Source organism: Antedon bifida, chromosome 4, assembly GCF_963402885.1.
Source record: "Antedon bifida chromosome 4, ecAntBifi1.1, whole genome shotgun sequence".
NCBI classification, from domain to species: Eukaryota; Metazoa; Echinodermata; class Crinoidea; order Comatulida; family Antedonidae; genus Antedon; species Antedon bifida.
In genome coordinates this window covers 5326513-5349424 of record NC_136229.1, presented here as the reverse complement: position 1 = coordinate 5349424, position 22912 = coordinate 5326513, and the positions used below count along the sequence as shown (strand labels likewise).

Genomic DNA, 22912 nt, shown 5'->3' with positions numbered 1-22912 from the left:
GATGATATAAAAACTTAAACTTCCTTGGGAATCCATTCAACTGAAAGATAACAGGATATATATGATAATCAATACAAGGACAAACATAAAAATAACAATTTCCAAAAATAATTACAGATCTAAAAAAGGAACATATCTCATGATGATATTAATATTATTTTGTGAATGAAGAAGGGAAATTCTTCAACATTCTACTGTATACTTTGTACTAATAATAGACTGTAAAAATGAATGCCACCTATATACTCAGTTCTCCAGACATTTCCAGTTTTTTTCATTTTCACACTTTTAAACAAATTATTAGGTGTATTACCATATTAGATCTATTATTAATGATATACTAAATCATGACTAAACTTAGCACTAAGAGTAACAACACCATATGTTTATATCATAATACTCCTATCCTAGATTGTTAATTATTATACTGTTTCAGAAGCATGTCATACCAGTTCACTAGACCATGAAAAGGTCATTTTATAACTGTTCATCAACTTCCTAAATGGGGCAGGTGTGATTTTTAATTGTGTAGAGGCAATAGACTGGTACAAATACTAAAGGTGATTGTCACACCTCATCCTATCAAATTTGGAAAAAGGCTATCGAATAGGCATAGAATTTGTTTATGGAGAAGTGGGTGGTGAAGAGTGAGAGAAGGGGTGGGGAAGAGAGGGATGGGTAGAAGAGGAAAATTATAATTGGAAAATTGAATGATTCTTTCAATTTGATTTTACTAAATATGATCATCTATTTAAAAATAAAATATTGAAGAATATCTGAACTTTGCAATAGGTACTGTAATGTAAAGAAGGATATAGTTCTATATTGCATACAATATAACACAATGAAAGGCCAACACTATACAACTTTGGTGACATTTTAATATAGTGTACAGTAGTTTGTGCTTAGTTTGTTTGTTTTTTTGCGGGAGAGAAATTCCATACTATATCAGTTATTATTTGAACACAAAATTCCGGTAATCAGCCTTTTTAACTATCAGTACTGTACAAGCTACAAAATAGTCAAGTCATAGAATATGATGTAAACTTTATCCTAATGAACTTCAACCGTCAAGTAAGATTATTTTACGGTGATAATCACAAAGTAACTGTAATTTTTAATATTTAGTTAATGACATGTTACTAATGCATCAGTACAGATTTATGACGAGTTTTAATATCATTCTCAACTTAAATTAAAAACTCATTTATTGAAAGAAGACATTCGATTATACTTTACACTCGCATAAGCATACAAAAATGCTTTAATATATTTTGTCTCTGTTTTCTTGATTTTAATGTAGTGTAATTGAGGCCAGTGAGCTTAATTAATGTTAAATAAATTAATTGCAACTTTGTGCTTTAATTAAGATGAGACTAACCTACTTTAATGGATGTTATTAAACTAGTCTTTATTACCAATTAATCAATCATTACCCACTGGACTGTACACTGTACTTCACAAATAGAAATGATCAACTAATTTTAATACAAATTTAAAGGGAAAGGTGCAAACATTGGGTTATACATTTTTTTTTATTTTGATTCATTTCTTATATTTTATATTATTATCAACAAATACCATAGAAAGAGGAATTAGGTAATTTTGTTGTATTTTACTTTCTTGATCACAAACTAAGGCAGTGAGAATTCTAGTATCAACTTCAACTATGTTTTAAAGACTTCAAAATTAAATATTTATTTATTTTCTATCATGGGACATTGAAATCCAATAGGCCTATTGATAATTTCGCATTCCATGATAACTTATCAATATTTAAATTAAATAAACCCATGATTATCTATTGAATGGACAGATTAATATTTTGACCTTTACAATTCTGGATAAGGGGTACTTCTTTTAGGTATAATATTAGAACACTTTCTGTATGTTTAAATTAAATTCAACAAACATTTCTTCAATCAAAAATACAATACCAATATAATACAAAGCATAACATGAGGACCAACCTCAAAGTAAACTTGTCTCAGTTGGCCCTTTAACATGGTTACAAAAAATCAGTGCTTAATGTAACTACTTAGTTGATTAGTACTAACTAGTAGAAGTAAGTAGGCCTTAGGCTTATCAAGGTAAAGTAATTTTATAGAAACCCCCCGTAATTTATCAATAGTTTAAAGACAGTTTAAGGATCAAACCATAATTTTTATTTAATAATACCACGACACTCAGAGCTCAAATTGTTCGTGAAACCGGTGTCCGCGAAGCCGACTGAACTACCTACCGTCTGCAGCAACAAAAATAAACAAACATGAAAGATTAAAATCGTAGTATCCTATACTGATATATTGTTGTAAATACAACTTACTGTTTTCTGTTATGAAGAGAAGCATCTAATGTGTCTGATGCTTGCATTATACCGCATTTATCCTTTCCAGTTATGTTTAAAACCGGACGGATTTATAAAATAGGGCGAGAAAACATCTAAGCCCGTCGTCCTAGCCCTGAGAAAAACCAGCAATATCTACCTATTTTTAGCAGGGCGATAGCCTGATTGAGCACTGGTAGGCAAGTTCTATTATTGGAAAGAGCGCCACCAGTAGGTTGTATCGTCATCACACCGGCCATGTTTACTGTGTTTTTACAATAGGCAGAGATAGGGGCGTGTCCATGACTCATCATTTGTGATTTGATTTGTTACTGTTATTATTTCTGTATGGATAGTTAATTCCACATCAATCACCAGAGTTTAATTGCAAACTACACTACCGACGTTCTTTCAGCAATGATTTTTTACTTACTTTATACTTCATATTGTCGATTTAATATTTATATAGTATTATTAATAATATATTAAAGATAATAAAAAATGTTTAAAAATAAAATTGTAATTATCTTTAAATAAGTTTATTCATTTCCTACACATGACTCATTGTGTTCTGTATACATTTTTTTAGATTCTAGACTGAATTGTAGGTCTATAAATTGCTTTTTAAGTTTAAGTATCAATCATTTTATCTTTTAATAATATCATATGTAGGTAAAATTTAATAATGGAATATCCAATGCGTCTGATTGGTATTCTGCCCTCTATGGTGAAATGCACATGTATTGCATAAAACAACTGATTTATATTGGCCTATATAGGCTATAATGAATAACTTGTTTTATTAAAGATTTCTTCTTTTTACAGAGTGTTTTTTTTTAGTTTGAGCTACAATTGACCTCACCCCACCAGTAATCGGAAGCGCGTCCAGTATTATTAGCGCACCGGATGTGCGTGTGTATGCGATACGCGCATTGAGTCGCTGCTGCTGCTAGCTAGCTCTGGAGACTGGTGTACGCGCAGCTATTTTTAGACAGTACGAATGCAGAGCGGAGCGGCAGCGCTTCAAGCTGGCTATTGTTTTTTTATCTGATTCGGCTCAGAAGATCTATGAAATTTGTGAATATCAACCATATGTAGCTTTTTTGAGAATCATCTCCAAAAAAAAAAAGTAAACAACAAATTTAATTAAAATAGATTTATTCAGCTAAAATATAATGGTATATATATAATATTCGGCAATTATAAAAAGATATCTTAAAATCACTTTATTAACATAACAAACTTACTATACATACAAATTTATACTCATGAGAAGAGTCCAGATTACCAACAAACTTGACATCACAAACATTCAGCAAAGGAGGGTATGTACAAGTATTTTAAATGCAGTATATACGGCACGGGTTTTATTAACCTCTTTTGTTTCTGCCCCAAACTTTCATTATTTATGATCAATATCATTAAGTTGAATAAATAGGCTAAATATACGGTACAAGGACACAGATATAATTACTGTCATACAAATTATTACTGTACACGTGACAAATACTTTCTTTAAGTATAAAAATGAAATATATAGTAAAATCAACTCGATGATGCAAAACCAAACACATGAGCGGCCAAAAACGTTTGGTTATCAGAATATATTTAGAGAAAAAAAGAAAGTTTTTTGGTCGAATACTTTTTTTGTGAATTTTAATTTGAGTTGAAATCTTGAATAAATTCAGGCCTACTAAAAATCACTTTAGCCCTAGTAGTACAGAATTATTAGTACAACAAGACTGAATTCTAGTTATTTATAAACAGTGCATTAATCAATAAAAACAGAAGATACAATAATGATGGGTTTCGTGCCCGGTTTCGTTTTGTCAGCGTCATTAAAGATCCTTTCAAATAAATCGGCTGATTAGATAATATTGTTTCTTTACAGTTAATACAATAAGGCAGCCTATATATAGGTTCTGCAGTAAGAGGATCACATTTGGGACTAAAGCAGTGCTCCTAGGGTGTACAATAGGGATTAGTTTTTAAAATATGTATATTTCTCTTTCCTTAAAATGGCAGCGTCCGCTGAATAAAATTAATAATTTTAGGCGATACATTTTTTTTTCATAAACACATTTTATAAGACCAATATTATGTGTGTGGATTGTATTGTTTTAATAAACATTGAGTCTTGTCTTTATATCGGACTTTACCGGTAACCATAGTTTGAAACCGGAGGGATGTAGGCCTATATACGATATAATATCATTAGAAAACGTTGTTCAAAACTTATCCTTTAAGCGTGGTTCCCACTAATTAAGCGTGGTTCTTCCCACTAGAACGCAACGCAGCGAAGTATCGACGCAAGGTGCTGTATTGCGTAATCACAAGTGGGAACTGACGACGCAATAGTGCTGCAAAGGTTTGGTTTCACGCAGGCGGGGGAAAACACAATTATTACGTTGCGTAGATTGCCTTACGTTGCGTCGCTAGTGGGAACCACGCTTTAGGTCGCAACAAGGTGGTAAACGCAACGCAAGCGTGTTGACCAATAACAAGCGACAGTTTGAATATTCCATCGCTTGTGATTGGTCAACTCACTTACGTTGCGTTACGTCCTTGTGTTGCGTCTCTAGTGGGAACCAATCATTAACTTCAATCTTGTGGTAGCTCAACACATGAATACGCCAATTTAGCATTCGATAGGCCTACACATGTTGAACCCGATGGGAAGTTATTTCTTCTTCGTTACTCTGAAACGTATCGGAGTTATCAGATTACATCGGAGTAATTAACAGAGCTGAGGTAAAGATAGTTACTGATTACGCGATACATCGGTGGTAGTTGTGACTCGATGAGAATTTGGCCCGGTGTGTGAACGCAGCTATTGTCCAGATTGAATGGGACGGGTTAAAGCTTGGTTCCCACTAGCGACGGCGCAACGTAACGCAACCTACGCAACGTAAGAAAATGCCCTTCCAATAATTGTGTTTGCCCCGCCTGCGTAAAAACCAAACCTGCGATTTTTGCAGCACTGTTGCGTCGTCGGTTCCCACTTGTGATTACGCAATACATCACTTTGCGTCAATTCGTCGCGTTCTAGTGAGAACCACGCTTAATATACAACAATATTTTGTTATACTTTAAAGCCACTGAAGAAATTATAAATGCATGCTGCTACTGTATAAAACAAGACACTGTACATAATGCTTTAAACTGGTTATTAGTTTTTTAAACTAGTTTAAAATATATATACACAGTTCTCCATTTTGGAATCGATATAATAACTGGCAAATAACAGTAGGCTAGTAAACACTAGACATAACACTTAAAGCTTGGTTCCCACTAGCGACGCAACGTAACGCAACCTACGCAACGGAAGAAAATGCCCGTCCAATAATTGTGTTTGCCCCCGCCTGCGTGAAATCAAACCTGCGATATTTGCAGCACTGTTGCGTCGTCGGTTCACACTTCTTATTATGCAATACATGACTTTGCGTCGATACGTCGTTGCGTTCTAGTGGGAACCACGCTTTAGTTTGCAAACTTGACCAAACTCGATCTAGCCTACTTTGGCAAGAAAAAGATTTCCAAAGGTTGCTATTGTAAGAAGACCAGTGTTCACAAATTTCGAAAAACTGCTGCAAACTAGTTTGCAAAAGTTCATCAGGTGCTTACATTAAGGTAAGCACCTTCTTGACAAACTACTGTAGTTTTTTTGTTTTAAATTTTCTTAGTCAGAGACAGAATTTCCAATAGCAAAGACTGTAAAGACCTTTTTCCTTTTGCAAAAGTTTTTGAATTTCATATTGACGATTTCCAGATCCATCTATTAAAAAGATCAGTTTGGAAGTCAACGGTCATTTTGGACTGGCTACTGTATTGCTTGGTCACAAATTGGTGGATACTTTGTAGGGAAACTTATTTGTATCTATGACAAAGTTATGACCAGCTATAACTTTCATAATTATATATAATCAATGCGTTTATTGACATACATCATGTCAGTTTTAATATTATAAATCTATAAGTAATAATAATATATTTATTCAATAGTAATTTAGACAATAAAATGCTATATATAAAATAAGTATATAAAAATAGTGTATTCTGCTTTTCCTAAAAGAATGGAAATGTTTCTTAAATACTATCTGAATATAACAATAACAGTGTCAGAGTCATCTTCTTTTCTATGTTACTGCAGTCACGGGGCGCAACATACTGTAAACGACCCGTCTAAGAATTGTACACAACTGTATACATTTCATAGTCATTTTTTCACCATACATTTCATCTATCTTATTTCTCTAATAAAAAAAGCTGATAACTACAGTATATAGTAAATGTAGCATATTTGATATAAAGAATTAATTTTAAAAACATACTATAAAGTATGTCGAATAAAATAACAAGATTTTGTGTTATACAGAGCAACAAAGTTTTGGAAATACTAATACTAAGGCAGCCACCGCCCATTCCTGATTGCATCTGTTAAAATCCATGGAAACAACAGCCTCCATATAAATGTCCACATGTTTAACAGCAATGTCCACATGATTAACAACAGTGTTCACGTGTTTAACAGCAGTGTTCACATGATTAAAAACAGTGTCCACATGATTAACAACAGTGTCCACATGATTAACAACAGTGTCTACATGATTAACAACAGTGTTCACATGTTTAACAGCAGTGTTCACATGATTAACAACAGTGTCCACATGATTAACAACAGTGTTCACATGATTAACAACAGTGTACACATGTTTAACAACAGTGTCCACATGTTTAACAACAGTGTCCACATGTTTAACAACAGTGTCCAAATGTTTAACAGCAGTGTACACATGTTTAACAGCAGTGTTCACATGATTAACAACAGTGTCCACATGTTTAACAGCAGTGTCCACATGTTTAACAGCAGTGTCCACATGTTTAACAACAGTGTCCACATGTTTAACAACAGTGTCCAAATGTTTAACAGCAGTGTACACATGTTTAACAGCAGTGTTCACATGATTAACAACAGTGTCCACATGTTTAACAGCAGTGTCCACATGTTTAACAGCAGTGTCCACATGATTAACAACAGTGTCCACATGATTAACAACAGTGTCCATATGATTAACATCAGTGTTCACATGGTGTCTTTGGAATTATGAGTTTGGAATGTACAAAATGGAGAATCAAACCCAATCCAAAAACATGAAATGACTGTTAAGATAGGAACAGTCTATGATCAGGATCTGTACAATTTGGTATAGTTCTCTTTTAGAGCAGGGTTGCCACTTTTATTAGCCTTCTGATTGTAGTAGTCACCATGTTTTGGCATTCCTTTGAAGCTTACTGGTTGATTATAATCATATGGTGCATCATAGACCTGATTAAAGTCCTCTGCTGGTGGCTCTGCTGGTCTCCGAGGCAATTCTTGCAACTTTATGCTTGTTGTATTTTCATATATACAGTCAAAGTCTGGAGGATCATCTGGTTTTTCTTGTAGAATAGGTTCTTTATATTTGTCACCATAATCTTGTTCTGTTCTCATAAAATGTGTGGTCATTGGAGCCTCATAATCACCCCCATAATCTGGTTGTCCTGAAGGTTCTTGCATCATCATGGGAGCTTTATATGCACTGCCTTTGCTACTTTGCTTTGCTTTTGATGGTGAAGATTTCTGATGTACAACTGGCTTTTTCTTTACAATTGGTGGCAAGACCTTTGTCTTTTGAGGTGGAGCCTTTGGGGAAACGAACTCATAAGTGTCACCATAATCACTATCAGGAATTTTTGATGGTGAAGATTGAAGAGCAATTTCATAATCTCCACCGTAGTCTTTACTTTCTGAAGGAACTGGAATTTCATAATCTCCACCATAGTCTTTACTTTCTGAAGGAACTGGAATTTCATAATCTCCACCATAGTCTTTATTGTCTGAAGGAACTGGAATTTCATAATCTCCACCATAGTCTTTATTTACTGAAGGAACTGGAATTTCATAATCTCCACCATAGTCTTTATTTTCTGAAGGAACTGGAATTTCATAATCTCCACCGTAGTCTTTATTTTCTGAAGGAACTGGAATTTCATAATCTCCACCGTAGTCCTTACTTTCTGAAGGAACTGGAAGCACATGTCGACCTCTTGCACTTGGACTCTTTAATTGTGTTGGTACGTAATCGTTTCTTTTCTTGTTCTGATTTCTTTGATTTCCTCCACTATTCTGTTTCTTTTGTGGTTTCATTTCAACTTCTCCAAAAATGTTGCTATCATCAATATTCCGTGTTATAGTTTGCTCTACAAAGAAAAAAAGTATAAAGTTAATTATGATGTATCATCTTCTTATTAGAATTTGTTAAGTTATTTTTTTTTGTTTTTTTAAATTGTATAGAGTTTAATTTAGTTATAGTTGGATATCAGTTTGCCTGCAGGTTTTTACCATCTCTAATAAAGTTGAAATAAATAAATAAAAACAAAACTGCAATGTCTAACATGAGATATGTTTTCATAATTTCCAGATTCACACTGAATTGACACACTGTTGGATATAAATAACACACCCTAGGCTATGAAAAACCAAAACAAGCCCACAATTATGCATGTCTGGTAGAAAAAAATATACTTCACTTTTTTAGGTAATATCATAAAAAAAAAACATGGCAACTAAAACCATAACAATTGTAATAAAAAAATAAATACAAAAAAATAATAGAAAAAAAAAACATACAAAAATTATTGATAGCAGTGACATGATATTAGGTCATCCAGGTTGTAAGACGGGTGGGGGGGGGGGGGGGGGTGTGGTTTGAGTGATGTGAACTTTTTCTGGTTGGTTCATCTTATAAATATATATAAGAATTAAGCAAGTTAGTTACCATTAGGGTCAAGTTGAAATTGATGAAATAAACTGATTTTCACAGTGAATTGTTTTTTTTTAAACTAAGTGTTTAAAAAGACCAATGCACACTTAAATAAATCATAGAACTTGTATAGTATTATAAGGTACTATAAATAAAAATACAAGCTGTCAAAAAGTATAAGTCAACCAAGAAATGCAACCTTGCCAATAAAAAAAAGAAGGGAATTTCCCTTTTGTTTCCTTTTCCTTGTTTGCAGAACTAAAGATCAAATTACGAACTTATACAACTATTCAATAGCCTTAAGTTTTTTTATAATATGCATTATATTTCTACGATAAAATCTAGTTATCATTACCAGTGTGTTGGGTCATGACTCATAACTGGAATCTTATCTTATCAAATATAAATAATTTACAAAATAAATAACTGTTTTACCACTGGAGAAAGAAGTTTTATTTCTCAATAGTTATACAGAATGTTACAATGTATAAATTGTTGCTAATATGTAGTCACAGGAAATGAATTTGTAGGATTTTAAATATTTTGATGTTTTTATATACACCTATCATAGTATTGAGGCTACCACAAATAATTAAATGGTACATGTCATTAATTTATTATACCATTTAAACATACATAGTGAATAATTTTTTTTTTTTTTTACATCATTGTAACATAGAGTATCAGACTAGGTCTTACGTTGTAACAATCAAAAGCAATTCCTTTATTGAATGTTTAGCAGGGCAAGAAAATGAAAATTCACTATCTAACTAATCTAAAGCTTTACACTATAAAACTAGTTTGACAAAAAAAGTGTGATGTGCCCAAATGTGATATGCTCAAATATGGTAGTGATATGACATCATCGTGTTCATATATGGGCTAATCAAACTTTTTTGTCACATAAACTTTGATAGTGTAGACAGACAGATCTTAACTATATTTCGTTTCTCCAAGCAAACACAGACCTCTTCCAAATCCAAAAGTTTGCCAAATAGGTATTAATGCCTATACTAGCTTATTTAAAATTTTACCTAGTCTTTTCTTCAATAAATCTCCAAGCGGTGTATTAGTAGGTGGAAGAGGAGGAGGACTTGATTCCGGCATGGAATTCTGTTTTGGTAGACTTAAGGTTGAAGGTGGGCTAATAGCAGTTCGATTAGGTTGAGGGAGTGGTGGTGCAGTACCCTGAAAAGCTTCATTGTTATTTCCAATGTTCCCATATTCATTTCCGTAATCCAAAGGCACCTCTGGAAGTAACCGTTCATTTTGATTTTGTGATTCCCTCTTTGGAGCATTTTCCATATCAACCTGTCCTAATACATTCACATTTCCATAGGCCTGAAATTAAATAAATTTTAAAATTATACAATAGTATTACAAATGAAAATTGTTAATTGACTGGAAAATGAAAGGAAGAACTTTTATACTTTATTAATTTCTAATCAGCCTAATTTTCCTACAATTTAATACAGTACTCAGGCCCATGTGCCTATACTCGGTCAAATGCAGTATCTTTAAATACTAAGGTTAAAATGTTGATGGAAAAATAGAAGCAAAGTTTATTTGTTATTTTTTTTGCATCGATATAAACTTACAGGCTCTGCATCGATCACTCGGGCAGGCATACTTGACGATGGTGAGGTTGGTAACAGATTTGGTGGTTTCTGAACTGGTGTTGGCTAAAACAAGAAATCAAAGTCAGTTATTAATTGCCAGTAAAATTAAAGAATGAAAACAATATAAAAAGAGGGAAGCCATGATTCGAAGTTTCAATCTTTATTTGATCATCATCAAGAGTGAAGATCGAAACGTTGAATCATGGTATTCCTCTCGTTATTTGGAGTGAGTTTTATACTATGTTATTTAAATACAAAAAAATAATGTGGCAATAAATGACAATAAACTTAAATAAAATTGATTGATAATTGAGTTTTTAATCAATCAAAATAGAATGATACAATATTAGGGAGGTTCCGCAACCTTACGGATACGATAACGAAAACGGATACGTCACACATTTGTGAAACTTTTGAGCTGATCCCCATTTCATATTCGTAAAGGGTATTCGTGTTGACGAATATCACCAGTCATATTCGTAACTTCAAAACGAGTATAGTTTTTGATCTATTTTTGCACATTTTGCATTTGAATCAGGAATGATTCATGATTATAATATAATTATAGATTTATTGAAAGTAATTTACTAAAATGCGTCTCAATGTCAATTTTGATAATAGCAGTTTTTAAAGTCCTCACTCGCTTTGATGTTACGCTAGGCCTAGGCAGCCAAACACCAAGCAACACGTACCTGCGCTTCGCTAAAATTTACCGCAATCATATTTTGGACGGCGCCCTCAATATTTCGTTGCCATGCGAAACAGATTTTTACTGGCTTACGAAAAACGAATACGTGTGCGTGACGTATCCGTTTTCATTATCATATTCGTAAGATTGCAAAAACTCCCTATTATAAAATTTGAATTTAAAAAAGGTGGTCATTACATTAATCACAATCACATTTTGAAATGCACCACCTACTAATTCCAGCATAAAAAAAAATATTATATTCATAAGTTTATTTTGTATTGGACTTTGAAATATACATGTACTGACATTTATTTATTTATATTAATACTGAGTATTTCCCCATTGTAATAAACTTCAAAAACAATAACTTCATAGAATAACATTACCAATATAGGTGTCGACTACCATGTTTTATAGTTTTCAAAATTAAAATAATGTAGTAACTGAAGGAATTAAAAGTTTACTTTAAAATGTATAATTAGTTAAACAAAAAGAATAGAAAAAAAAATATATTAATAAGTTAAACACGAGTGCTTTAAATCGGTTTATGTTATTCCATGTTTTGTGCCGGTAGCCATAAAAATTAAAGTGGTGCGGTGTTCACAAAAAGAGGGGACAATCTCTGTGCAGGCAACATGGTTGTAAAAGACCTATGTCAAAAAGTGGTCAGGTTGAAACCATATCAACCGTACTGGTAGCTATGGCACTGTGTGGTATAACTAAATTAATATACATCAGAAAAGTTTACATTGGATTCAACAACACAGAGACTGCGGATCACAAATTAGTAGACCTTACTTTCCTGGAAGTACATGGTAAAAAATCTGAATCTGTGTCGCACTAAATATACTAGTTTCACAGTTGATTTTAGGCCAATTGAAATTCTTAAAAACTAGGCCAATCGCAATATAAAAACCACCAAACAATGCATTTTAATATTAAGCCTTTCAAATCCAAACTTTTATTCATGCTTTTGTTCAATAAATGCTTTTGAGAAATATTGTCAAAATTTGTTTCCTGAAAGTTTGTTTGTCGTAAATGAAGCTGCTACTACTATGGCAGATATTAATGTTTTATTTTGTTTTTTTAAAAAATGAATGCTAATGCGCCAATTGTTGGTTACTACTGGGTGATGATACTGATCATCACAGAGTACATTAGTGTACTGTAGGCCTTTTTAAAATAAATGTTAAGTGTAACATTTTCCATTAGGATGTGGTGTACAGCATCCACATTATTAGTATTATTACTACAGTATATGACTGAGTATAATCCCATAATATACAGTAACCCCACCCCCGAATTTAAGCTAAATTTGGACACAAGCTTTTGGAAGTTTCATTATTAATTTAATCAGAGTATAATCCCAAATTTTATACCTGTGTCCCTGGGACTATTACTACAGTAAGATTATTAAAATACCTAGCTTTAAACTATAGTTTGCTGTTGCAGTCTAACGGTAACTGTGCCTTGTGCAACAAAGGGTTTTTGTCTGTACAGCCACAATTGCGCTGGACTTTTATACAAAATCTTAGAGAGCTCATAATGAAAAATTAACTTTCTTGGCTCAGTGAGTTTTACACAGTCGGGTAAAAACTTCTGAGCAGTGAAAAGCCAAAGCACTCCCGCATATATGACTTTGCCAGAGTTTTTTTGGCTAGGTGACCCATCTCAAAAAGATTTACCAGAGGCAAGTGGGACTAAAGCAAGGACTAAGGAAAACTTACTCTGCAGTTTGATAATTTTTTCAAGGGAAAGTTTCTTTCAGGCGGCCTGTTCGCACTTAATATTCGATTGGTATTAGTCTTACAAGAGATACAACTTTAGCATTTGATCAGGAAAGGACCTACAGAAGGCGGAAGACTGCATGTTTAACTAGGAAATAGGTGGCCCATTAGTCGGTCTTATCTCACTTGCTTTAATACAACTTTTTTTACAAGGAAACAACATTCAAATGATGTGTATCAGGTTGAATAACACCAGGAAGATGCAACCAAGTTTGATTTATCATTACAGTGTAAATGTGAACATGCATTCAATGTTTAGTCAATAGACATAAAGATTACAGTAATTGTTAATTCCTGGTTAAAATAAAACACATAGCAAAATAGTGCAAACTTAAAATCAAATTCATGCTGCCAATATAAATTGAAAAGTGAAATATAATATAATTATTGGACATATTTCTTTTATACCTCATCCATTGCTTTCCAAGACTTGAAACTCATCTAAAGAACAGTAAAAGAAACATTTATGTACGGTCTAATATCTCAAGAACAAATCTGCCTTCTTTTTTAACAGTGGTGGATCCAGCATTAATTGTGTATAAAAAGAGGCCTGGAAGTGCATTTTTTTTCAATTTACAATATAAAGTTGGCCCATGTTTGATGTGCCCACATCCCCTCTCAAATAAATATTAAGACTGTGAGTACTGCAAGAGGAAGCCTGGAAGTGCATTTTTTTTCAATTGAAATACAGTATAAAGTTGGCCACTTCCGATGTGCCCCCGCCAACCCCCCCACCCAACCCCTCTAAATAAAATATTAAGACTGTAAGTACTGCAACATTGTCTTGTGATAAACAAATCTTGCAATTCTTCAGTTACTAATTTTAACAATTAAATGTGACCATGGAATTGGTAAGCGAACATGATCATACCAAACGTTTGTACATAACCCTGAACATTATGTTGCACAAAAATTGGCCTACTTTATGGTATTTATTTCTTATTTCATATTCACTGATAGATTATATACAGCTGCAATGGAAAGCTGACACTGTGCATGTCGCCTCTTTTTCGAAAGCATGTCAACGGTTTTTTATAAGCCTGTAGTTTGGCTGTTTGGCTTTACCTTCAGAAAAGTTTTGACCCCATCAATGTTGTTTTAAAAATGTTTATAGACAGACAGATTAATTTAAGGGTTAGTTGTAAACTATAAGGATGGTTTGTAATACTGTAGATCTGTATTAAGGGCCTGATTTGCTGAAGTTATTTAAGTAAACCAGCAACCTTTGATTAGTTCTACGTACTTATATATACATATAATATTTATCTACCATTTACAACTTACCGGTTCATCATTACGGCAACAGTAATAACGTATCAAACATGATAATGAAACGATAAGTAGAACGACACCAACAATAATTGCAATGACGATAAATCCAAATATAACTTGTTCATTATTATAAAAACATGCTAAAGTTTTGCATTTCGTTTCGCATTCACATTTTTCCATATCATAATCATAATCACCACATGACACCTCGTAACATTGACAATCATCTGGATCATCTACCGAACAACCATGCACGCATTTTTCGTTACAAATCGTGCAATTTTCTTCAGAACTGAAGTTCATGCACGTATTAGGTAGGTCTATAGAGTAACAACAATTGTCCATCATTTCTGTCTCTGTTACCGTGTCTGTGGCTGCTTCCATAGTCGTGTTTGCCACAGTTGGTGTTGGGCGAGTTGTTGTTGGGCGAGTTGTTGTTGCCACAGTTGTTGTTGAAGGTTCTGTTCCATTCAATGTGGTAGATGTATTCACTACTGTAGTTATTGTTTCTTGTGTTGTTGCAGAACATTTGTCTATATAGTATTCTGTTGCTACACACATCTATTGAAAAAGAAAATAAAATTTAAAACCTTTGAAAATACCACCTCAAAATTTGTTAATTTCGTAGCTTAAGTTAGTTAAGATAAAAGGTACCAAGCTTGATTAGCTTCGGCTATATCTTGGCTACTTTTTCTATTGAAATTTTTGTTTGATACAATAAAGAAGAAGAAAAACTCCCCTGGTAACCTCGGTATTTATTTTTCCCACTAAAATACAATTTCATCCGATTTTTTTTGGAAAACAACAAAAAGATCAGATAATATCAGATAATAACCAAATGTACAATTATCACTGCTACAAGATAAAACTAACAGAATAAAAAATGTAATTTAGGTTTGTATATTTTAAATAATATTCATGCATTGTTTATTATTATTATTTTATTATTCATTGTGTACCATAGCACCTTCTATATGGTTTGATATCATTAAAAATATTATAGCACACTCTATATATTTTGGACATTTCTTTCATTGTGATATTTCAATTTTCAAGTTGACAGGAAGTCTACCTTACTTGACTTTATCTGTCCATATGGATAGAAATGTTTTAAATATTGAGGAACTTAAAATGGTTTAAAACTTTAAACTTCCTTTATAATTTTTTTTTTTTAGAAATCAAGGAACTAAAGGCAAAAATATATTAAAAGTATAACAACTTTTTTCAACATGAATGCAGTATGGCTGAATGTTTTACATACTTTGACTCTAGTGGTCTGGCCATGGACTTATACATTTATAGGTCCATGGCCTGGCCGCGATTTTTTTTTGTGTACATAAGTCACAAACGTGAAACGTCACAAAATAACGTAAAAAAGAATAATTCATCAGTTAAATGTGTTGTTCCGTGTGCTATTAACTATTAATAAATTCTATTAAAAAACACCATAAACTAAAGGCTGATTATTTCGACAATCCACACAAAATGCCGCTATTCTTTTATGAAATCGCACGCCGCAACCACAGCGGAGATAGGCCTAGAATCGTATCGCAGTTGCAATCACTTGTTGCTATACGCTTATTCATGTTTATTTTGTGACGTTTCATGAGGGTCCCCAACTTATGTACGAAAAAAAAAATCGCAGTCTGGCTATGTCATGTCAGTCATATCCGTCCAATTGATCTTATTTTTATATCTTTAAAGATGTATTGTCCCACAAAAAATGAAGATTAATTAAATCAGACTTTGAATAGGTTATTTTGTAGTTTTAATGAAGTTGATCACTTCTGTAGAAAAACTTCAAAATGACAAAATAAATTGTTACATTCAACCAAAAACTCATTGCCTGGCAGCCAATTTGACTATTTTTTTGCTTTAAAATACAGTTTTTTCAGGTAAATACAATTTTTTTTTCAAAAGTTTTGATCAATGTGGATAACTATTTTTGCGACATTAAAATGGCATATTCAACAACATTTTTTTTAATAATTATTTTTTCAGGGGATAATACATCTTAAAGAGAGAACATAATCTATAAAAATTCTTCTTTTTAATCTCATCCATTTTTGTCTTGGTAAAAAGGTAGGGTATTTTATTTTCCACCCCTAAGTTTATAGCCACTCTACCCGAACACGAACATCATAGGATAATGACCGCTGTCATAAGTATGTTTTTGATCAATTTTTATTGTCTTTTTATTGCCATTTTGTTACTTATATATTTTAATTAATTTTAAAAAATGTAAAAAAATGTAAAATAATGAATGCAAATGTGGTTTTACAACATCAAAATCAATAATTTTATGTATATACAGTATAAGAAAATGGTAACTACTTTTAACATTGTAACATATAAATTATGTTAACAAAAATATAAATGTACACATATATTTATAACAGAGTATCATAATAAAAGTGGGACAAACCCACACAAGACAAAAAAACATTTTTTTTCCATGTCTATATAGTCAGTTTTGTTGCCACAGGGTGAGAGATGGATGAGTAAAAGTTCAGTTCCTCATCAACATTCAAAAGTAACAATTATCTACTTGTCTAAAAGATCTCATTATGATATAAATGAAATTTAATAATCAACAAATCTTTGGAATCCCCTCCTGGTCACAAAACAGATGCGGTAGGAGGGCTTGTAATGACCTAAAAAGATTATTTTTAAACATACTTATTGTGTATTGTAGTCAATTTAATGTCCAGATATATTGTACATGAAAAATCATTCACTCAATTGCTCTGAGTTACTAATATTAAATAATGCAAGCCATCCATTTAAAAAAAAACAGAAAATAGAATTTTATGAAGTAAAAGCTCAAAATGAGTTTCCAGTGTCAGTTTTGTGGCTTGGAGGAGGGGGTGGGGGTGGGGGGGGGGGGGGTGGTGTTTGGGGTAACTTGTATGAACAACTAAACAAAGTACCACACGTAACGCCTTTTAGCAATTTTAAAAGAAGAAATGCTTAATATTATAACTAAAGTTGTATAACATGTAACAATTATAATTTTAGATTTCAGAAAATTTTATTTTTAGTTTCATTTTGATACTAAGATAACATTACCATAAAAAGTCAAAAGGTAAAGAATACAGAATATTTCCAAAATAAATTTAGAACTTCTCAAAACAAAAGAGAAAGATACGGGAAGTAGACCAGTAAATTAACATAGATAAATATGATTCTTTGATATTGACAATATAAAACATTGTTCTGGTAGCTGACAGAGACAGCTATATTTCCTGTTTAGATCCGTGTCTTTCCATTCTGATGATCTTCCTGTTATAGTGTAGGTGATTTCCTGCATCTATCATACTTGAAAGCTCCATTGATTATTAATCAATGTTAAGTACAAAAGTACGACAAGGCAGCAATGAGTACTTTATACAGGGTGGCCAGTGGTGTAACGCAGATGCCTCATGAGACTCCTGATTTAGGAACCAATGTGGCCCTCCAACACAGAGATCTCGGGTTTTAGTCTTTTTTGACATAAGATAATGCCCTTTTTTCCCCGAGTGCTGCTCTGGGGCTAATAATTGCTGTTCTACAGTATACCGATATGAAAAGAAAAGTTAAAAATTCTAAAAAAATCATAATATGCAAAATCATTCATCAATAATTTGAATGTTTAATGTTGTTTTCAAACATCATATTACAATGTGTGTTATCTATGAATAGTTATGAAATGTATAAATAAATGGGAAATATTCTATTATTTCTATTTTTATTTTTCTGCATGTGATTTATTTTAAACTTTTTATATTGACTTTGACATTTGTCCTTGTTTTTTACACATACATAATACAAAACTCAAATAAAAAGTCCTAAACAATAAAAAAAAAAAACATTCTAAATGTGTGATTCATCAGTTCAAAACATTTACAAGGCTCTTTTTTGTTACTTTGAAATTTGGATAAAGGAGTTTATATACACACACCTCTCCTAAATGTAATTTACGATCTAATAATAAGTTGCTTTTATTTCAACTGAAATCTCACCACTTGTTTGGAGATCGTGCTTTTTCTATTAATGCTCCGCGTCTGTGGAATGACATTCCTGAATGGATTAGGCATTGCCATACAATTAATTCTTTTAAAAAATCATTAAAATCATACCTTTTTGCTGAGGCACATGGTATTAATGAAGTATAAACAAACAGTGTTTTGATTAGCGCCTTGAGCACTTTTAGTGGATATGTGCGCTATATAAATTGTTATATTATATTATTATTATTTTGCATTGAATTACATAATACCACTGCCATGAAAATACTATGTTATTCATTTTGAACAAGTGATAACCAAGTTAAAGCTCTGTCTACACTATCAAACTAGTTTGACAAAAATGTGTGATGTGCCCAAATATGGTAGTGATATGCCCAAATATGGTAGTGATGACATCATCATGTCCATATATGGGCACATCACATTTTTTTGTCACATACATTTTGATATAGTGTAGACAAGGCTTAATGAAAAACTGTACACAAAAATGTCAATCCTCTGAACCTACTAGCGTATTGATATGTTAATTATATACATAGATACAAAAGTGTTGACATGGTTTATATTGTTATTTTAATGTTTGAACTTTAAACTACTCTACAGTATATTGTTTAAATAGTTACACATACACACACGTGGTGAATTGACAATGGTGTTCTTTTTTGTAAAAAGTGATGATATTTACTTAATTGTGAAGATCAATACAAACCGGCTAGACTACACTCATGTAGATGGTTTAGTGATGTGTTAAGGTTGCCATCCAACGCAAATGTTATCGTCAGAAACTGTCACTACCAACTGAGGCAGCGCCACCGAATCTTAATTTCAACGGCAGTACTTAGTAAAATAGAAAATGTTATTTAAGTACTTATGTTCTGTTGAATTTTCTACAACTTAATACCAGGAAATCCTGGCAACAAAAACAATGATGAAGTAAGACCCTCGATGTAGTTTTAATGCATATATAAAGGCCAAAGATTGAGGAAGTATGTTTCTTAGGAAGACCACAATGTATTTTGAGATGTGATTATTATGTACTGACTGATTATTACCTGATTACAGGTGCAATCACCATTAATCCATTATTTAAATTCTAAAGGCAGCTTCTCAGTACATATAGTAACCTATATGTTATTTAAGTCCCTATATGTTCTGTTGAATTTTCTACAACAATACCAGGAAATCCTGGCAACAAGACCATTGGCCTCAACTCGATGTACTGTAGTTTTAATGTGCATATAAAGGCCAAAGATTGAGGAGGAAGTATGTGTTTATTATGTAATTACCTGATTAATTATGCCAGAAAATAAAATATGATAATTTTAAATGTACAATGTCAGTTTTCGCACCACCACTTTAGGCAGTTATATTCAAGAGAACAGAATCATTAGGAAACAGTTACTATGCGGTAGCTTATTGTTTACTACAGCTCAACAAATTCCGGGTATTCGGAAAGTCGGACTGGGCATGCTCAAACCCTAAAACACATCTGGGAGAAGAGAGTCTATGAGATGTATGCAGACAGTTAGGCTGGTTGTGGGCATTTATCATTGAATAATAGTCAGATCCTTCCTCTATGGTAAATAGTTTTGGCGAATTGTGTGTATCAGGGAAGCTTTCCTGGTGTGTATAGATGAAGAATTGTTTGATTAGTGGGTTCCTTTTCTCGGTAGCTGTACGGCGGCGACAGTTTGGGGAATTAGAAATGTTGTTTACTGGAATGTTGGGGTATGTGGGTCACTACGACCTTAGGGAGTAACACCCTACCCCAAAATATGAACAGTACTGTAGTTTAGTTTATAATTTTGTTCTGTACATCAGTATGCCACAGACTTATAATGAAGAAGGAACAATAATTAAAACTGTTACATCAAAAAGGCGAGCAGCATTTTTTGTAAGAACTATTTCTTGTTTTGGTGTATTATATCATACAAAACAAAACTTAAATGATATGACCAAAAGTATGAAAGATTGTAATGATCAGAAAAGGAAATAATGTATGTAAAAGGCCATTCTATCGTTATATATGTTTTGTATCATGTACATGAATCTTTTTCTTGTTGAAAAAATAAATAAATTTGGACGATCCCATACAGAAAAATAGATACGGAAATAGATTTTAAACATTGAATTCACAACATGTCCTTATTCAAAGTATACCATTGTTATTTTAGCGCATATTATGGTATATTTAATAGTGGTATCTATATATAATGAAAATAAAAAATAAAAAATACCATGCAGTGTTCTGCCCATATAGAAAAAGATGCAAACAAAAAAATCCAATATGTTGTACTTTATCAATCCATTTGAAATGAAATGAAGCCCATTTATACTAGGACAATAACGATTGATGATAACTAGATATGTATTTTTTATGTACAGTAGTAAACAAAACAAAAAAAAGTGTTCAACCTTGAACAATAGGATAACCATTTTATAATAATTATTTTCACAAGTTCAATCAAATGACGTCATCATTTGTTTAGAGCATATTATTATTATTTTCTTCAGCATCAATGGTTATCCTATAGTTCTAGAATAAAAACTGTTCTAATTTCTTTTTATTTAAAATTATGTTAGAAAATCTTATTCACTTATCGTTATCGTTTTTAGTATAAATGTAATAAATGTACTATATTGTGTTGAATAAAAATTATAACATCCTATATAGTTTTTTATTTTAATTTTAAAAATAAATGTAAAATACCAACAATAGATTCTGACATTGTTTAGTGTATCTTGTATAAACAACTACAGTACCAGTATTACTTTAAATAATTTGTAATGTCAAAGATATGCTGTCACTTTGTCAACAAAGCTATATAATAGTTGTTCTATTTATCAATTCAATACAAAGAATAGTGTGCTTTTAGAATTAACTTCTTTGAATACAAAAAAAACTAGCTATACGCATCAGTGGAAAATAATGTAACAAAACGGGAGATCATTTAACTATTTAAAAATACTTTGTCAATACTAGTTCCTCTTTTACCATTATACCAACTGGTATTAACAAATAATATTAATAGTTTCATGTGATCCACATCAAAGTTGCACTTTAAATAAAGATATAAAGGCAAAGCTGGTGACATAAATTGAAATCATAAAGTTTGGTTCAATTTTATTTACATATCAATTTTAGTGAATATTCTAATGAGACATTTGTAAATAAATATTAATGCCTTTTTTTTCTGGGATTTTATACTTACAGACTACCTATGATTATGACATTTTATTTTAAGGACCTATTTAAACCAATAGTACATGGTATAACAATTTATTAATGTTTTGAACATGAAGTTTTGTACGTCATGTAAATTTGTACTGTATTTGCACAGTTGACCATCAATATTTAGTGTGGCGCATGTCAATATCTGGCAGTGTGGAGCCTATTGGCACACAGTCGACCCCATGCATCTTTACACACTATAGGCTGTCTATCGATCGGCACAGAGAACTAGACGCACAGTTGATCTACCATGCCGATCTTTCAATAGAAAACTTTACATTGACGCACAGTCAACCGGGCTAAGTTATAGAAAGATAATAATGATATGCATGGTTGACCATGTTGAAATAGCTTATACATTCATTTATAACATTCCATAACATAATTATGTTTTTGTATTTTAAACATAACATTTAAAATGTTGATGTTTAAATTAGCAATGTTACAAGCAATAAAAGAAAAATCTTTTGGTAAGCAAATTGCCTTCAAAATCAAAAGTTTGAAACGGACATAAATTAGTCTTGACGTTGAGGTAATACAACCTTAAATTAGGCCTTGGGAGTTTTTGAGAGAGAAACCTCCATGATGTGGGCCTGATCCACTGGGAAAACCTCGGGTAAAACTATATTACAATATACCACTGTATATAAACTGTAAATACACTGAAACAATATATTAATCTACAATACAACCAGGCACAGTAGCACCAAGAATAAGGATGATTTGTTAGAGGAAATAATCAATATTTCACTTACTTCGTCGGCAACCACGACTGTCTGCCAAAAACTACCACCACACACCAACATGAGGAGCACAGCGTAAAACATTGTTCTTTCAAGTTGTTATACAACTAAAATAAACAGCTAAAATAAAACTTCATTTTCTCTAAATTGTCGCAAAAGATCGTACCAAAAACGAGACAAAATCAAAGTTTTTAACTTCTGAATTTTGGAGCCTTACCCGGAAATAAACTAAATAAACTTTTAAACGCAACCGCGTTGAACTGTGCTACGATCTGAAGTGTTTACTTATCGTATGCTTGGTCAGGTTTAACCCGGAAGCTCAGTGAGTGGCCTTCTTCTTTGGTGTATGACGTAACCAGGAAATCCTTTTATTGGTCAATAGTTTATGATGTTATATACAGCGCACGGGACTGTTATTGGCTCTAATAATAG

The 22912-nt window shown here is 32.3% G+C and overlaps 4 protein-coding genes across 6 annotated transcripts in view; 1 reads left to right on the top strand and 3 right to left on the bottom strand.

Moving 5' to 3' along the window:
- LOC144841595 (rho GTPase-activating protein 18-like) overlaps window positions 1-2610 on the bottom strand; it is a 40794-nt gene extending 38184 nt beyond the window's left edge. The window contains exon 1 of one of the 2 annotated variants that reach the window (XM_078698033.1): window positions 2327-2610. In XM_078698033.1, the coding sequence (XP_078554159.1) occupies window positions 2327-2373 (47 nt within the window). In that variant the 5' untranslated portion in view covers window positions 2374-2610. The remainder of the gene's footprint in view (window positions 1-2326) is intronic. The other variant, XM_078698032.1, reaches the window with a different exon arrangement.
- Window positions 1-22912, bottom strand: part of LOC144841618 (uncharacterized) — a 136042-nt gene that overhangs the window by 70444 nt on the left and 42686 nt on the right. The window lies entirely within an intron of this gene.
- The window catches only part of LOC144841591 (sterol regulatory element-binding protein cleavage-activating protein-like), a 64595-nt gene continuing 42187 nt past the window's right edge, over window positions 505-22912 (top strand). The window contains exon 1 of the mRNA XM_078698024.1: window positions 505-560. The gene's annotated coding sequence lies outside the window, so the exon portion shown is untranslated. The remainder of the gene's footprint in view (window positions 561-22912) is intronic.
- Window positions 7510-22740, bottom strand: LOC144841596 (uncharacterized). 2 transcript variants are annotated; one of them, XM_078698035.1, is made up of 6 exons: window positions 22493-22740; window positions 14511-15059; window positions 13635-13667; window positions 10728-10811; window positions 10164-10470; window positions 7510-8566 (listed from the first exon to the last, which is right to left on the bottom strand). In XM_078698035.1, exons 1-6 carry the CDS (start codon window positions 22562-22564, stop codon window positions 7512-7514), a joined length of 2100 nt encoding a protein of 699 aa, XP_078554161.1. In that variant the 5' UTR covers window positions 22565-22740; the 3' UTR covers window positions 7510-7511. The 2 variants fall into 2 exon arrangements, with proteins under 2 accessions (XP_078554161.1, XP_078554162.1); XM_078698036.1 differs by lacking the exon at window positions 13635-13667.

What these genes read in the sequence shown, in the direction of transcription:
- LOC144841596 (XM_078698035.1), bottom strand. Translation starts at nt 22,564, where the DNA reads ATGTTTTACGCTGTGCTCCTCATGTTGGTGTGTGGTGGTAGTTTTTGG. An exon ending in CTTGGAAAGCAATGGATGAG is followed by an intron (nt 10,812 to 13,634) that starts GTATAAAAGAAA and finishes TTCTTGTTTTAG; the next exon opens with CCAACACCAGTTCAGAAACC. An exon ending in GAGTGATCGATGCAGAGCCT is followed by an intron (nt 10,471 to 10,727) that starts GTAAGTTTATAT and finishes ATTTAATTTCAG; the next exon opens with GCCTATGGAAATGTGAATGT.